This window comes from Arachis hypogaea, chromosome 16 (genome assembly GCF_003086295.3).
Source record: "Arachis hypogaea cultivar Tifrunner chromosome 16, arahy.Tifrunner.gnm2.J5K5, whole genome shotgun sequence".
NCBI classification, from domain to species: Eukaryota; Viridiplantae; Streptophyta; class Magnoliopsida; order Fabales; family Fabaceae; genus Arachis; species Arachis hypogaea.
This window is the reverse complement of record NC_092051.1, coordinates 1,956,708-1,974,993: the sequence shown is the minus strand read 5'-3', so window position 1 is coordinate 1,974,993 and position 18,286 is coordinate 1,956,708. Positions and strand designations below refer to the sequence as shown.

Here is an 18,286-nt window from a genome sequence, read left to right as displayed (position 1 = left end):
CTGCCAGGGTAGTTCGAAAAAAAGCAGAAGTTTTTGGTCAGTATGGGCCTAGATCCCAGTCCTAAAAGACATATGGGCCTAATTTTGTTTGGACCGATATATAGGCCTAATTTAATCCAATGTAGTGTAACAGTGTAGCATCAACGTTACCCAAGCAGCCTCCTTATTGGGCCTCAACATAACCCAACAATTTGGGCCTTTAATGGGCTTCAGGTCTATTCAGCCACCTGCTTGTTTTGACCCCTCAACAGTCAACAGAGAACCCCACCTTCTAATTACTTATTAGTAATGAGTAGTTACTGTCATAATAAAGACGGGTGAATTAGACGAGTGAGATGCAAATTTATTTTCTAAACCGAAGATATGGACAACCTAACTGCGAAAGTACTATACTACCCTAAATTAAAGTGGCAAGTAGGAGTAGCTGTATGATTATTTAATACTCGTCTTTGATATGCTTACTCTCTTAATTATTTCTTTGATGTTTTGTTTATAAACGACAGAGTACAGAAGAAGGAAAGTTCCTAACCTATAATTGTTTATCAAATAAGATTAAGATTAATACCTACGAATTAAAAGAAAAGAAAAAGGTGTAACGTAATTATGTAATACGTTATATCCATGCACCTTTAATTTGAGGTGTCGCTTTTGCCTTCATTCTAATTTTTCCCCTTCCTCTTTGTTTTGCCGCCTTCTCTTTTCTAACAATCATTGTTAAACTTTTAAATACTAATACGTATATCATACGGTACCGTATATCATACTATATTGCTATGATAATAAGTTAGTAACCGCCACCAATAGTCTTCACTCACTCCTCAGAATTCAGAACTGAAAATTGCTATGTTGCTTAGCCAGATCATGTTTTCATGAATTCAGGTACTCTTCTGCATCCATTTGCATTCTTTAATTCCGTCTTAGTTTCCAGATTTCAGTTGTTTAATTTCTTAGAAGGGAAAACAATGAATGCTGATTGCTTCAGCTGAAAATCTTGTCGGCAACCATGCAAATTTCTTTGCTCAGTGATTGCACTTTGATGTATGGTTCAAGTTTGGTGCATTTAAAACCTCAATTAAATGAAACAAGTGGCAAGTCATTTGAACCAACCAACAAGATTTGAATTTTGAAGCTCTTCATTATACACCTTTGATATGTTAGGTCATGGTTTTAAAGCCATACTAGTTGCTGCAATGAATTCTTGAACTTAACTTTTTCTAGTAATAATATTTACAGGTAGTGTTACTCTGACTTGTAAGAGGTAGAGTGAAATGGAGCAGTATGAAATTCTGGAACAGATTGGCAAAGGTGCTTTTGGTTCTGCTCTTCTTGTCAAGCACAAGCATGAAAAGAAAAAGTAAGGATCATTCCAATCCATATCTTCAATGTGATTTGAGAATTAACATGTTATTTCGTTGTTTGCATATATTCATGTCATATCCTTGCGCTTTAGATATGTCCTCAAGAAGATTCGCCTTGCTCGCCAGACTGACAGAGCCCGAAGGTCTGCCCATCAGGAGGTAAATTCACTACATTTGTGAAATGCTTGAGAATTTAGAGTTGATCCTTAAGCCTATTCTTGTTCATTCTTGTCAATTTTATATGTGAATTGTAGTTTTATATACATAGAATCTGGAAATGATGATGTCCTTCAAATTTAATTAAGCTGATTGGATGTGTTTCTTCCTTGGTTTATAGATGGAGCTTATATCTAAAGTTCAAAATCCATTTATAGTGGAGCATAAAGATTCCTGGGTAGAAAGGGTCAGTCTTTTCTTGACAATCAGAACTTGCATTATATATGTTTGGTAGATTTACTAACAGAACTATTCATATTCTTCCCTTGCAGGGTTGTTTTGTATGTATTGTCTTAAGTTATTGTGAAGGAGGAGATATGTAAGCCATGATTCACACTGAACTCAAGTGTTTGAGGAAGTGAAATTACAGCATTTATTAAGACAATCCAATTATGAAGCCTTTGTAATCATCTGTTTCTGTTCTACAGGGCTGAAGCTATAAAAAAGGCTAATGGTGTTCATTTTCCTGAAGAGGTTGGTCGCTCTTAGCCCTGATGGATACTCTTACATTCTTATTCCCACTCTCATCAATTAACTGTATCAACTAACTGATATCTATATAAACTCTTATGCACAGAAACTTTGTAAGTGGCTTGTTCAACTGCTGATGGCACTTGATTACTTGCATGTAAATCACATACTTCATCGAGATGTCAAGGTAAAAGGAACTTTCAAAGTTCAATAATATATCTGAGAAAGTTGAGGACCAGCTTGTGCTGATGTTTTACCCTCTTCTGTTCAGTGTTCAAATATATTCTTGACAAAAGATCGAGACATCCGTCTAGGTAAACCAGTATTGTTGTTTCTTCTTTTACTGGAGAAGAAAAGAAAAGAGTATTTTATTTTATTTTATTTTTATGTAGATTTTTCCAAAAGTTGTGCATTGTTTTGTAGCATATATGCTAATCTTATGTTATGCTTCTCGGATGCAGGTGACTTTGGCCTTGCTAAAATGTTGACATCTGATGATCTTGCTTCCTCAGTAAGTGACACTTCCATAATACTGTTTCCGTGGCTGTTTCAGCTTTTTTATTTTGTCTTGATAATTTACCATGTGTTGTGGATCTAAATTTAGGTTGTTGGGACGCCAACTTATATGTGTCCTGAGCTTCTTGCTGACATACCTTATGGTTCTAAGTCAGACATCTGGTCTTTGGGTAATTTAATTTCTTTTGTTCTTCTGAGATTACATATTCTATATGGTTTTTAAATTTAATTTGACAATGCCTATGCCTTGAATTATAATATTTCCAGGATGCTGTGTTTATGAAATGGCTGCTCACAAGCCAGCTTTTAAAGCTTTTGTAAGCTACTACTACCCTAAGTGATGTTTGCCACTGGTTTATGTCATATTTGTATCATACATGATATTATGGCTTATTGGTTTTCACTATTTAACACTTTTTTTTAATGTTTGGACTCTGGAGCATAGCATAAAATCAATGACTAATATATGTTGGCTGTTTTCATCTGAGCAGGATATACAAGCATTGATTAACAAAATAAACAAGTCTATAGTGGCTCCACTTCCAACTATATACTCTAGTGCTTTGTGAGTCCAATCTTTCCCTCCAGTAGTTGTTTTGACACATCATCCCTTTTCACCTGTTTATCTATCATATATTCTTATATGTCAGCACCTATATGCATTATGAACTGCTGGTTTATGTAAGAACAGCATATATCAGACATTTATCAATTTCACTAGTTCTTTATAAAATCATTATATTTCCAATCTAGTTTGTGGAACTCATTCAGCTGCATGATACTGATTTGTGTGACTTATTGTGATATATTTGTTGTTTCAGCCGAGGGCTTGTGAAAAGCATGCTACGGAAAAATCCAGAGCTTAGGCCAACGGTGTGTTTTATATGTTCTTGTACTTATTTGCATCTATCCAGAATTCCGGATTAAATGCATATTTTAGATTTTATGGTGGCTCTCTTTTTATCTTTGACAGGCTGGTGAGTTATTGAATCATCCACATCTTCAGCCTTACATTCAAAAAATTCAGCTACAACTAAGTAGCCCCAGAAGTAGTAGTACTTTGGCATTTCAATGGCATGAGAAAAACCATGCAAGAAGTAGGTTCATAGAGCCAGAATCTGTTTCTTCTCTTTCTGGCCAAGACAAATGCTTGTCATTAAGCAGTGACAACAACAGGTCCTTGAATCCAAGTGTTTCTGGAACTGATGAACAAGGATCTCAGTGTTCTTCTACCCAAAGAGCAATTGGATCATCATCCACTTATTCAAAAGAGAAGCTCTATGAACTATCTATTGGCTGTGTCCCTGACAAATGCAATACTTATAAATCATCAAAAGCTAGAAAGTCCTCAATTGTTCAGAGACCTTCAACACTGAGAACTGCTAAGGCTTCTGCCACACTCAGAGGCCAGAAAATGACTCCATCTAGGACAGTAAGAATTGAATTAGTTCCATTCATCTGAGTTTGGTATTCATTTTCCAGTATTATCATATATCATATGATACATATAGCAAATATGTTTACTTAATATATGTTTACTTCTCATGTCAAATTGCATTAATTAGTGATTTCATTTTCTTATTTTCAGCACCCAATGCCTAATGCAGCAATCCGCAGAGCATCAATTCCACCACCAAGTAGAGCAAACATTGGCCTTCTCCAATGTGTGGAGTCTCCCAATGTCTCGGTTAACACTCCGAGAATCGACAAGATTGCAGAGTTCCCTCTGGCCTCATATGAGGATCATTTCTTCCCTGGCAAAGTAACATGCCCATCACCATCACCATCACCATCACCAACATCAATAATAACCACGAGCGAGGAAAAGTGCATGATCCAGGTTGTGGACAAAGCCACTGTCCACAACACCAACAGTGAACACTCTGCTGATCATAAGCATCGATTCGACACCTCGTCGTTGCAGCAACGTGCAGAGGCATTGGAGGGGCTGCTAGAGTTCAGTGCAAGGCTGCTACAACAACACAGGTTTGATGAACTTGGAGTCTTGTTGAAGCCATTTGGGCCTGAGAAGGTTTCTCCAAGAGAAACAGCTATTTGGTTGGCCAAGAGCTTCAAACAAACTCTTCTATAAGCTTTTCTTATCTTTGTCAAATGTGATCAATCATCGTTGCCATAGAACAGTGTACATCAATAGAGTGCTTTCTCTTTTTTGCATTGCCAATTTTCCATGACATCCATGCTTGTACATTTATATTTATAAAACAAACAAATCTGGGTGCACTTAATTATAATAGTCAAGATACAATTATTATGAATAAGTACAGGGAGCCAATGGCCTAAGCGTACAATGTGTACAATGGAGGTTTAGGAAGTATTAGAGATATGACCATTAGTGTTATATTGTCCTGTCAGGTTACGCTTTTGGGATGAGTGGTTTCATGATATAGTATTAAAGTTCTAGATCCGAAAGGTGAAGAATTTGATCCTTGGTGAACCCCAAAATCAGCTTAAGCTTTTGGGATAAGTGGTTTTATGACATGAGATGCTTATTATCCCTGGTATCTGGATGATTATTCTGGATAATATAGGTGATGTTCATTTTATTCATAGACCAAAAATTTAGTCCATTGTACACATTGTACGCTTAGGCCATTGGCTACTCAATTATTATTTACCAATTATTACGGACACAATTTATTATTTTTCACCATCAGTTACTCAACATTAAAGAATGTTAAAAATTATAGTATATATTGAGTAGTGTCCTAAAAGGAGGTTCTCTCTTGGTTGTTGATTTGGCATATTATTCAGGGAGAAGCAGAAAGTACAAGCATGATATGAATATGTTATGACTAAGAAGTGATGGAGACATGTCCATCACCAACTCCAATTAAGTAGGCAATGAGCATGCATGCATGCATGCATGCAGACACATACATAGATCGATAAATGTATGATCCCAACATGACCTTTGTCTTTTTGGAAAGCCTCTACTGTCAATTTCTCATCATTCAAATCGGAGAATCTGCAGTCTCAAAACGGAATCTCTTCCCCTAAACCCCCTATATATCTTTGAGAATTTCAGACCCTACTGCCTAGTCTGAATTATTTCAGTAAATAGCATAGAACGGTCACAACTTTAATTTCGTGCCATTATAAATTATTGGTGGTCCGTTTTTGTACAACTTAGTACATAGATTCCGATATTCTAAGTTTAAGTTAATTAATCTTAGAAATTAAGCTATATATGAAGACTATCTTAATTATCTAATTAGCTTTAATTATCTCTAAACAATATGAGACTAACTTCATCATAAAACGTGAACCAGATTATATATTTATATCACACTAAGTTGAAAGAGAATTGATCCATACATAGAAAATTATATGACATGAACATAAAAATTTAGAGTCGTCGAGCATGCATGCATGTATGTCAATATGCATGCATGTAACTGTTATTTGAGTGTAAAAGTAATAATTATTTCTTAAATTAGATTTAAGTAGTGTTAATTTTTGTAGCATAACCTATCATTTAATCACCTTAAAAGGAAAAAAAAAGGGAAGAAAAAAAATATTGTATTATGATTATGAAACATGGAAGTGAATAAATAAAAAGTTATCACTTTCACTACTATGCTACATGTGGTAAATACTATAGTGGATTATATGTCAATCTTTCATTTTAGTGCTAAGTTACCAATGCTAGCTAACCAATGATTTATTTAAACAACATAAATAACGGGTTTTAAAATTTGTCTATTTTAACTAAAAGATATTACGCCTTAATTTAATACTACTAATTAAATTTAGGATTAATTTACTCTTTTAACCTTATTATTTACATTGTTCACACATTGTTTAAAAATATTGTTGATTATCTACTTTTTCTTTAATATATTATAAATAAATTAAGCACAAGTCTCCATGATTGGTTCCTCCATTCACACACAATTTTGGCTTAATTAAACCATGCACACATGGCACATCAATTAAAGTAACATCATACACTACCATGATTATAACTATATATATATATATATATATATATATATATAACCCCATATTATTGCATTATTATAACATCTATAGAATAAGTTTCTTCCCTTGTAGATGATGCATTCCTTTCAAGCTTTTTTGATAGTTTAGCTATAAATAGTGCGTTGGGCAACTGACCTATAAAGTGGGAACAAATCATGAAAATTAATCTGTGTATAGGAAACTTGCAAATTTTGCATGGGTAGGTCTTCTTTCTAGGGTATGTAAATAAAGAAAAAAGTAAGCACTAAGCAAATAAAGAAAAAGGAAGGTTTGGGGTAGAAGAAAAAAAATAAAAGAAAAGAATTAGAAAAGATAAACTATATAACATTTTTGTGAAATGAGAGTTGCCATTAGTTCACTTTTTAATTTAGATGTGGGAAGGGAAATGGTATAGAACGCAAATATGGAGTGTATAAGTGCTTTACGTAACTGTGTTGTCAGGAGTAAAAATCGGACCCTCTGATTTGTATTTAAAAAATTAAAAAAATTTGGAGTACACAAATCAGAGCAAATTTTTTAATTTTTTTAAATACAAATCGGAGGGTCCGATTACCTTCACCAAATTTTGAATTTCCTCTTCCACACTAATCGGATTAGTAAGCTTAATTTTTTTTACAAAGAAATCAGATAGTTCGATTTTTTCATCTTTGTTTTAAAAAAAGTTGTTCCCATATCCATATCTAGCACCCACATTTTCCACAGTAATACACAACACACACATTTCTCATATCCAAAAAAAAATGAGCCCATTAGTTAGTAGTTGGTCTCACTTTGATATATTCCTTAGATAGTGGTCCAAAAGAGTAGCACAAATTTGACTTAAGGAGGAAAAAAAAATAAAAAAAAGAAGGTGACTTGTTTGGGGGAAAATTGAAAAGATGTTTTATTTCTGTTGAGAATTACAAAGCACATTTGAAATCTAAAGGGAGCAATTATCATGGAGAAAATGAGGCAAAAGGAATAAAGCTTGAAACTTTTGTCAGTAGTGATGAAGGACACACTCTAATGCTTCCAAACCGAAAAGCCAAGCCTCTTGTTTCACACACACACTTTATACTTCCTTAGGGTTCAGAAAATTATGAGAAGCTACAGAGATAATATGATGAATATCAAAGTTACACTTGCATCTTGTAAATACATTGATTAACTCCACATAAGATTTAAGTTACTGAAAATTCTTTTATATTTTAAATATTAAAAGTGATGAATAAAAAAAAACATTTATCCTTTTTGACAGAAGAACAACTTGCATTCATACAAAAAAATTAAACGACACTCATAAATTATAGAAAAGGCATTAGACTTACGTCTAAATCAAAAGATAAATAAAAACAAAGATTAAACTGAATGTCTTTCATTTTTAAATCTATACAAATATTTTTTTTTTCCCTCTCATTCTTTGTATCATTAAAAAAGAGTTTTTTTTTTTGTATATTTTGTATCTATTAAAAATAAATAGGAGGGAAATTTGAGTTGACCAATGGTAAGTTCACTTATCCGATTAAGTAAGTGTTTGGAGTTTAAAGTCCGTTTTATGCATACAGTAATATATTAGTCAGTAACATACTTTTAAATGGAGTTCAGATTCGCAATGAATTAATCATTGATCGGTCGAATAGAAAATGGGAGCCACTCACATAAAGACACTTAAAATATTTTTTTAAAAGATATTTTTTAACAATTAAAATTTAACACATGTAATCGATTAAACCGTATTATTTTTGTCAAAATTAGACCAGACAAATTAATTTGACTAAAAAATTGATAAGCCAAACTTTGAATTGAGCTAAATTAATATTTTTTTATAAAAAATTACTACAATACCCTTATTATAGAAAATAACTAATATACAGGGACGGATCCATGAATCTAAAAGTAGAGGGGTCGAATATTAAACTCTTATATAATTAAATATAATATCATATAATTAATAATAAATATAATTATAATTAGTTTTTTAATTAAAAAAATTAATAAATACTTATCAAATAAAAAAAAATTATCTCAGTCTTTATAATGTTTTCATAATTCTTTTATGATTTTACATCTAATAAAATATAAAATTATCTATTTTTAAATATTTTGTTAATTAATTTTGTTTATTAAGTATTTATCTAACAGTGAATTATATTCTTATGTTTTATATCACTAAAAAATATGAGATAAAATAATATAAATTAATTACACTAACAGTTTTGTTATATAAATTTAAAATATATTAAAATATTTTTATATAATAATAGGGATAAAAATTAATATAAAAATAATAAAACACAACTAAATAAAATTAGAAAAAGAATAATATTATTATAAATAATATTAAAGTATTTTTTATATGATTATAGATGTTAAAATTAATTTTAAAAAAATATAAAAAAAAACTCTAAATCAAATAATAAACACAAATAATATAAATGCATGTAAAAAAATTTAAACCTTAATACATAAAAAATATCAACTCTTTTTACTATTGCTACACTATAAAATTTTACTCTATATAATATATTTATTATAATAGTATATGAGTTTAAAATTTGTTGGCGGGCCAAAGCCACTACTTGCTTCCCCTTAAATCCGTACCTGTGTAATATATATATAAAATAAAAATATTTTAATTATTTTTATAATAAAAATATTATAGTTATTTTTTAAAATATATACAAATAGAGAAAAGGACCTATTTTTTAAAATATTTTTATAATTTGTTCCTAACTTTTTGTTCCGCGGATATTTTTGTCCCTGACCATTGAAAAATACTTTTAAGTTCCTGACCTTCACAAAACGTGGACGGATCAGTCCTTGACGGAGGCATTTGGACGGAGGACTGATCCGTCCAAGTTTTGCGAAAGTCAGGGACTTAAAAGTATTTTTCAATAGTCAAGGACAAAAATATCCGTGGGACAAAAGGTTATGAATCTATTTGTCCTTTTCTCAAAAAAATATTAACTTAAATTAGTTTAAAATTTGATTTTGTTACGGATCCAACCCACGGACCCCGCATACCCGGTTACCCGGGGACGACCTGCTTCGACACAAAGGCCCTAACACCGGCCCTCCAAAGCCTCTAACCCAAATATCTCTCTTATCTTAACCAAATAAAGATAAGATAAGATATTCACCATCACCTATAAAAGAGGACCCAGGTCCCCCCAGGTATTCATTCATTCCACACACTTTCTACCTCTCAGATCCATTCTGACTTGAGCGTCGGAGTGTCTTTGCAGGTACCATCCCCCATCGTTCCAGTCAAGCAATCCGGTTCCGGCTTCGCCCGTAGGTTCCCGATCCACTCCTCAAATTGTACCAGAGACATCTCGTACATTGGCGCCGTCTGTGGGGAACCTTGCGCCAGCTGGGCCCAATGGGGGACGTCCTGGAAGAAACCCCCTCAAGCCATGATGACTCTCAACCGATTAACCCAACCCCCGAGCACCGTGAAGTCACGAACCAAGCGAGAATAGCAAGCGCTATCCAAAACGCGAACGATCACGACATCACGGACCGACGACATCCTGAGAAAGCCAGCGACAAAGCAGCGCAGATCATCCAGGATCTCTGCCTCCGAGTTCAGGAACTCGAAGGCAAGATAACCAATAAAGGAAAACACAACGACGAGCACGGAAGCCATGCAACCTCCAGATCAAGATCTCGCCGCGGTAGGTCGCCAACCCGACGACACGACAGAAGAGACGGTCGCAGCTCATCACGCAATCACAGACACGAGAAATCGCCAGAACGGCGATACAACAAGAAACATAACCGCAGCGCCTCTCGAGATCTGAGTTATCAACATTACTCGGACGAAGATCGGAGGGACCGAAACACCAAACGCACGAGAAACGACCACATAATAATAGGAGCTACACCCTTCACAGAAAGAATCCTAAGGCCAAAACTCCCCAAAGGCTTCGACAAACCTACCGATATGAAGTACGATGGAACTAAGGATCCCCAAGAACATCTAACGGCCTTTGAGGCCAGAATGAACCTAGAAGGAGCGGCCGACGCGGTCCGATGCATAGCCTTCCCGGTAACCCTCGCCGGGCCAGCGATCAAATGGTTCAACGCCCTCCCGAACGGATCCATAGCTAGCTTCCACGATATTACACGAAAGTTCATGGCCCAGTTCACTACTAGGATCACCAAAGCCAAACACCCCATCAGCTTACTAGGAGTCACACAAAAACAAGAAGAATCCACAAGAAAATACCTCGACCGCTTCAACGACGAATGCCTAACGATCGACGGACTCACGGATTCCGTCGCAAGCCTTTGCCTAACCAATGGGCTAATGAACGAAGATTTTCGCAAACACCTCACCACCAGACCGATATGGACCATGCATGAGATCCAGAACGTCGCCAAAGATTACATCAACGACGAAGAAGTTAGCCAGGTCGTCGCCGCCAACAAGCGGCAGCACGGCAACGCCCAGCGCGGCAATTCGGCTTCCCACCAAAACACAACACTCAAAGAGAATCAACGGGACCACCCCAGGCCGACTAGCCGACCACCGAGAATAGGCAAATTCTCTAATTACACGCCCCTGACAGCACCAATTACTGAAGTATACCACCAAGTAGCAGATCGAGGCATCATTCCGAAAGCCCGGCAACTCAAAGAAAGGACAGGTGGCAACAAAACCCTTTACTGCGAATATCACCGAGGTTACGGTCACAGGACACAAGATTGTTTCGACCTTAAAGACGCCATTGAACAAGCCATACGAGATGGCAAACTCCCAGAATTTGCCAAAGTCATCAGAGAACCGAGACGCGCGGAGAGAGACAGGTCGTCGGAGAGGGAAGGATGTAATCCGAGAACCCAAAAGCAACCCCCCAGGGAAAGCCCAGAGGAAGATCCAACCATCATAGTAAACGTCATCACAGGCAAGGACGTATCAAACAAGTCAAAACTAACAATGAAGAAAGACCTCAAGGTAATGGCTGTAAGGAACCAAGTCCCAATCTCCGCGGCCGACAATACGATAACGTTCTTACCAGAGGACTGCCAACACGGCACCTCGGCCGAGGATGCCTCTTTCGTCATCTCAGCAAGAATCGGAACAGGACTCGTACGAAGGATACTGGTAGACACCGGGGCAGACTCAAACATCCTTTTTCGAGGAGCCTTCGATAAACTCGGACTCCGCAACGACAACCTCCAAACACACCGCCACGGCGTCACGGGACTCGGAGACAACTTCCTCAAACCAGATGGCTCAATCACACTTCCCATCACCATAGGAACAAGCAGCCAGAAGAAGACAATCCTATCTGAATTCGTAGTCCTAAAAGACTCCACAGCCTATAACGTGATCCTCGGAAGGAAAACAATCAACGACTTCTCAGCAGTTATCTTTACCAAATACCTCCTTATGAAATTCAGAACTGACGACGGCTCCGTCGGCACCATCCACGGGGACCGAGAAGTCGCAGCCGAATGCGATAACACCAGCCTAGCCCTAAGGAAGAAATCCCGAGATGCGGCCGGAGTATTCCTAGCCGATCTGGATGCTCGACAAGACGGCCAACCCAGGCCAGAGCCAGAAGGGGATATGGAAAAAATACAAATAGGGCCAACCAAAGAAGAATACACCTTCATTAATAGGAACCTCCCATATGACCTCAAAGAGGAGCTCTCTCAACTCCTGAAACAAAATAGAGACCTGTTTGCATTCACACCAGCCGACATGCCGGGAATAAACCCCGACCTAATGTCTCACCGTCTCGCCGTGGACCCCAAAGCTAAACCAGTAGCACAAAGGAGAAGAAAAATGTCACCGGACCGAGCCACCGAAGTCAAAAAACAAGTTAAAGCCCTACTCGAGGCCAACTTTATCCGAGAACTCCCCTACACGACCTGGCTAGCCAACGTCGTACTAGTGAAAAAATCTAATGGGAAATGTAGAATGTGCGTCGACTACACGGACCTCAACAAAGCTTGTCCAAAAGACGCCTTCCCCCTACCAAACATCGACGGATTGGTAGACGCTGCATCCGGTCACCGATACCTCAGCTTCATGGACGCATACTCCGGATACAACTAGATTCCGATGCACCGACCAGACGAAGAGAAAACAGCATTCATCACCCCAGACGGGACGTACTGCTACACAGTAATGCCCTTCGGCCTAAAAAACGCTGGAGCAACCTATCAAAGACTGGTTAACAAGATATTCCGAGACTTATCCGGTAACAAATTAGAAGTCTACATAGACGACATGCTCGCCAAGACCGAATCCGGCGAACAACTAACCGACGACCTCAAAGTCATAATGAACACCCTACGAAAGCACCAAATGCGGCTCAACCCGGCAAAATGCGCCTTCGGAATGGAGGCAGGGAAGTTCCTCGGCTTCATGATTACGCAACGCGGAGTTGAAGCAAACCCAGAGAAATGTCGTGCCATCCTCGAGATGACGAGCCCCAAAAACCTTAAAGACATCCAAAGGCTTACCGGCCGACTAACGGCATTGTCACGCTTTCTCGGGGCTTCGGCCCAAAAAGTGACCCCTTTCTTCAAACTAATGAAAAAAGAAGCCCCCTTCAAATGGGAGACGGAATGTGAAGAAGCATTCCAACACTTCAAGAGGGTCCTAGCGGAACCACCAATCCTCGCCAAACCCCAAACAGGGGAAACACTTTACTTATACCTCTCCATAACGGAAGAAGCACTCACAGTAGCACTTGTCCGTGAAAACGAGAAAAAGGAACAAAAACCCATATACTTCATAAGCAAAGTCCTACAAGACGCAGAAGCTCGCTACTCACGCTTAGAAAAGCTAGCTTTCACACTCCTTACAGCCTCCCGACGCCTACGACAATACTTCCAAGCTCATCCCGTGACGGTTCGAACCGACCAAGCGGTCAAACAGGTGTTGCAGAAACCCGACCTAGCTGGAAGAATGCTAGCGTGGTCCATTGAACTATCTCAATTCCAGATCAAATTCGAACCCCGGAATGCGATCAAAGCACAAGCTATGGCCGACTTCATTGCCGAGATGACCCCGGGAAAGCTCACCCCCGAATCATGGAAACTACATGTCGACGGCTCATCAAACTCCACCTACGGAGGCGCCGGAGTCATACTCGAAAATCAAGACGGAATCACGATCGAACAGTCGGTACGATACGAATTTCCAGTATCGAACAACCAAGCAGAATACGAGGCCCTCTTGGCAGGCCTATCCTTAGCCCAGGAAGTCGGAGCAAAGGTCCTAGAAGTAAATACCGATTCACAAGTAGTCAGTTCCCAAATTAACGGAGACTACCAGACACGAGACCCCCTACTCCAACAATACCTCGCTAGGGTAAACAAACTACGAGAAGGGTTCGAACACGTCACCATACGGCACGTCCCTAGGGAATGAAATGCCAGAGCAGATCTACTCTCCAAGCTGGCCAGTACCAAACCCGGACACGGTAACAAATCGTTAATCCAGGAAGTCGTTAAGACACCTTCCGTGTCAACAACAACCAACGCTCACCTGACAATCTCGAACCAGGGATCTTGGACCTACCCGATCCTGCAATACCTCCTCGATGGAACACTACCACCAGATCCCAAGGAGGAAAAGCGAATAAAGAGGGAAGCCGCCAACTATACCATCGTCGCAGGACAGCTATACAAACGCGGATTCTCGCAACCACTGCTCAAATGCATCGAACCCGAGAACACGGAGTACATACTCCGTGAAATCCACGAAGGTTGCTGTGGTCACCACGTCGGAGGCAAGACTTTAGCCCAAAAAATCATCAGAGCAGGCTACTTCTGGCCCACGGTCATCCGAGATTCCATGCAAATAGTTAAAAACTGCGACAAATGCCAAAGACACGCCAATATCCACCAAGCCGCACCGCACCAGCTCAGCACCATATCGGCAGAACGGCCATTCGGCACTTGGGGCATCGACCTCGTCGGACCTTTCCCTACGGCACCTGGCCAACTCAGATACCTCATCGTCGCCATAGACTATTATACTAAATGGATCGAAGCCGAACCCCTGTCCACCATAACGGCAACCCAATGCCGAAAATTCCTCTGGCGTCAGATCATCACCCGATTCGGGATCCCCGAGATCGTCATCTCGGACAACGGAACCCAATTCACTGACAAAAAATTCAGAGAATTTTTAGAGGGGCTGCGTGTATCCCACCGTTTCAGCTCGGTAGAACACCCCCAGACAAACGGACAGGTGGAATCCGCAAACAAAATAATCGTCAAAGGACTTAAAAAGCGGCTCGACGAAGCTAAAGGGCTATGGGCCGACGAACTCGGGTCGGTCCTATGGTCATACCGAACCACACCTCAAACGACAACAGGAGAAACACCTTTCCGACTAACATACGGTGTCGAGGCGGTCATCCCGGTAGAGATCGGAGACCCAAGCCCCAGGAAAACGGTAGGAGGTAACGACGAGGAAGCAGAACGAGACCTCATTGACGAAACAAGAAGTATAACCCATCTCAGAGAGCTAGCCCTAAAGCAAAGAATCAGCCTGAGATACAATCACGGAGTCATCCGGCGAGAATTCGCGGCCAACGACCTCGTCTTACGACGAAACGACATCGGTCCCCCAACCCCAGGAGAAGGGAAGCTCACCCCCAACTGGGAAGGACCATACAGAATCAAGGCCGTAATCGGAAAATGAGCGTACAAACTCGAAAGGCTCAACGGCGACGAAGTCCCGAGAACATGGAACGCCGCCAACTTGCGACGATACTACGCCTAGACCAACCCACAAGGTCGCACCATTGCCCTCATCTCTGTTTTTGTACTTCTCCTACCAGTTTACAAATTCTAAATTTTTATTTCATCTAAGTTTCAAACTCGGGTACTCTTTCCCACCACCAACGGAGGGTTTTAACGAGGCCCAACCATCAATAAAAATTCCATTAAAACAGCTATTTTTATTTTCCTAAACGTCCCAAAAACGGAACGAAAACACGGCCACAATTGGGGGACTGATCACCCCCCAGGCCCAAAATACGCGGATATCCATGAAAAAATCCGACCAAACGACGGTCCGAGGGAGCAAAATAGCCTAAAAACGGAATATAAAGAAGGCCCGGACGGCCCAAAAACAATATAACAACGGAACATACAAAAAGGCCCGAACGGCCCAAAAACACTAATAAAACGAAAGTTCGGTGTTCCAATATCCCAAAATACACGGCCCTTGGCCATCCAAAAGTATCCAAAAACACAGTCTGAAGAAAAACACAAAAAAGATAAAGATAGAAAGCTACTCGAGATCAACGATCTGGCCATCACGAACAATCTTAAAGGCCCCCATCACGGACACATCCGCTCCAGGAGCCAGCACTAAAGCCTGAGCCCTCATCGTCTCTTCGGTAGCCGCAATCGCACCCTTTGCATCAGCCAATAACTCCGCCTTCTCCCTCCTCAAGGCAGCGACCTCGGCCTTCAAACTCTCCGATTCACTGAGAAGCACAGCCGCCCGAGAACCCGCATCAGAAGCCCGTTGCCGCTCCTCTGCCAGTTGAGAAAGAAGCGAAGTTTCAACCTCAGAAAGCCGGAGAATCTCCGCCCCGGCTTCCTCGGATGACTTCACCGCCTTCTCCCTAGCAACCCCGGCAGCCTCAAGCTCCTCCTTCAGCTTAGCCACCTCAGCCTGAGAATGACGGAGCTTCTTATCCAACAAGCCAACTTGCGCCATCACGGGCTCGGCCTTTCGAACAACAACGGCAGATCGGAGAAGAGCACGATACACCGACTTAGCCTGGAACGAGACATCGCAGCCATCAAAAAACGGCTCCGTCCCAGGCATCAAGTGTTGATCAATAAACCCCGGAGCATCGAAACGTCGGTCCATCACACTGGGCACCAAACCTTCATCCTCAAAGGTCTCGCTGCTCGGGTCCTCAGGCCTCCTTCTCTTCCGAGAAGCCTCAGCAGCCGTCACCACAACGACTTCAGGAGAGTTCGTAGGCCCCGGAGAAACTTGAGCCTCGGCCCGTGCACCCGAGGAAATCACCTCCTGAGAAACTGGCTGAGAATCCACGGCAGGGTTAGAAACAGGAGTAGCCGGAGACGACGACCCCTCCTCTAGGGCCATCGCCGCCTTCAAACGAGCCAACGACGTCAAGCCACCAGCCATCTCGACTGCAAACAATACAAAAAATCCCAAGTTACAAAAACGGGAAACAAAACATAAAAACCAAAGAAAAAACAGACACACACCAACATATGATCGGCAAGCAACCGGATCACCCATCACGTCTCGGGGATTAAGAGGACGCTCTCCAAACAACTGCCACAAAACGAGAGCAATATCCCGATCCTCCGAGGACAGGAACTCTTTCGAAACCCGAGTAAAAACCGACGGACCTGCCTTAAAATTCCAGTAAGTGGGGAACCGACGATCACCCTCCAACGTCAACCAAAAGGGATGATGTCCCCCCGCGGGACGAACCTTAAAATAACCACTCTTAAAACCGTGGAAGGAGTCTTCGTATAAACCAAAAATCCGACGATGGGGCTGAGCTCGGAAAGACACATACCCCTTTTTATGCTTCCCCTCCTTAGTCGGAAGAGTACACAAGAAAAGGAAAAGAAAAACATTCACTGAGGCAGGTAACTCTAAGTAATCACAAACGAGCTCAAAGGACCGTATTGCCGCCCAGCTGTTCGGATGTAGCTGGGACGGCGCCACGAAGCACCGATTCAACAACTGCTGAACGAAAGGAGAAAAGGGAAGCCGAACACCAAGTCGGGTGAACATCGCCTCATACACCCACATCCAATCCGGCACTGTCGGGGAATCGAGATTGGTATAGCAAACCCTCTCGTCAACCCCAGGGAGAGCAAGCTCGTAGTGGCGTTCGGCATCGCCACCCCCACAAACAGCCCCTTCATCACGGAGCCGTTGGAGGTCCGCCTCCGTCATCCGCGACGGTGTCCCCCAAACATCACTGGTGACCCAAGAAAAAAGGTCAGGGACACCCCCCGCCGGGGCCACCGGAGCCCTCACACCCTCCGTCCGTCGGCGAGCCATACCTAAAATATCGACGAGCACCACCGTCAGCCAAACCTCACGGCAGAAAACGACGGCGGGAAAAAACCAAAAATACCGCCACCGCACACCACCAATTATACGGTGGCACTCGCCCCAACCCTATTCTAGGAACCCAACAGAACTATCTAAACCACCATACAAACACCACAAAAACTACCCTAAAACAGCTACACTTAGCAAAAACAAAAAACAAAATGCTGCAGAAAATAAAGCAGAAGAAAGCAAAAAGAAACAAGAGAAATGCTAACCTGATAAATCGAAGGAAGACAACCCCAAGGAAAGACGCCGCAGAAGAAGACCAACCGAAACCAAAGAAAGCAAAAATGGAGAATGGGAAATGCTGTAACTAAGAGAAGCAATAGAGAAGTAAAAGCAGAACGAGGGAACTAAAGGAGGAAAACCAAAACGGTTTTTGAAAGAAGTACAACGACGAAAATACCCTTAGAAAGCAAAGCAAACGCAAGGGCAAAAAGGAAAAAGCACAACCTGCAATAAATACCCCCTCGAAAAAAGGTAACGCCTCGAAGAACGCAACAGACGCGACTGATACGGAAGAGTCACGTCAGACCTAAACGGTCAGACGAATCTTCCACAACACGGAGACCGAGGCACCGACCTCATCTCAAAGAAACCAGACGGGCACCCGAGAAAAATCGAGCCCATGACAAACGTCTCCCAGCGA

General features: G+C 40.8%; 1 protein-coding gene across 1 annotated transcript; it reads left to right on the top strand.

Moving 5' to 3' along the window:
• The first annotated feature begins 445 nt into the window (after positions 1-445).
• LOC112758454 (serine/threonine-protein kinase Nek4) lies at positions 446-4,813 on the top strand. Its single transcript, XM_025807132.3, has 15 exons — positions 446-879; positions 1,234-1,354; positions 1,451-1,517; positions 1,696-1,761; positions 1,847-1,893; positions 2,003-2,048; positions 2,152-2,232; positions 2,317-2,359; positions 2,507-2,556; positions 2,650-2,731; positions 2,829-2,878; positions 3,053-3,126; positions 3,383-3,434; positions 3,535-3,993; positions 4,150-4,813. Exons 2-15 carry the CDS (start codon positions 1,269-1,271, stop codon positions 4,651-4,653), a joined length of 1,707 nt encoding a protein of 568 aa, XP_025662917.1. The 5' UTR covers positions 446-879; positions 1,234-1,268; the 3' UTR covers positions 4,654-4,813.
• Positions 4,814-18,286: the final 13,473 nt, after the last annotated feature.

What these genes read in the sequence shown, in the direction of transcription:
- LOC112758454 (XM_025807132.3), top strand. Translation starts at nt 1,269, where the DNA reads ATGGAGCAGTATGAAATTCTGGAACAGATTGGCAAAGGTGCTTTTGGT. An exon ending in GTGTTCATTTTCCTGAAGAG is followed by an intron (nt 2,049 to 2,151) that starts GTTGGTCGCTCT and finishes TCTTATGCACAG; the next exon opens with AAACTTTGTAAGTGGCTTGT. An exon ending in AAATGACTCCATCTAGGACA is followed by an intron (nt 3,994 to 4,149) that starts GTAAGAATTGAA and finishes TCTTATTTTCAG; the next exon opens with CACCCAATGCCTAATGCAGC.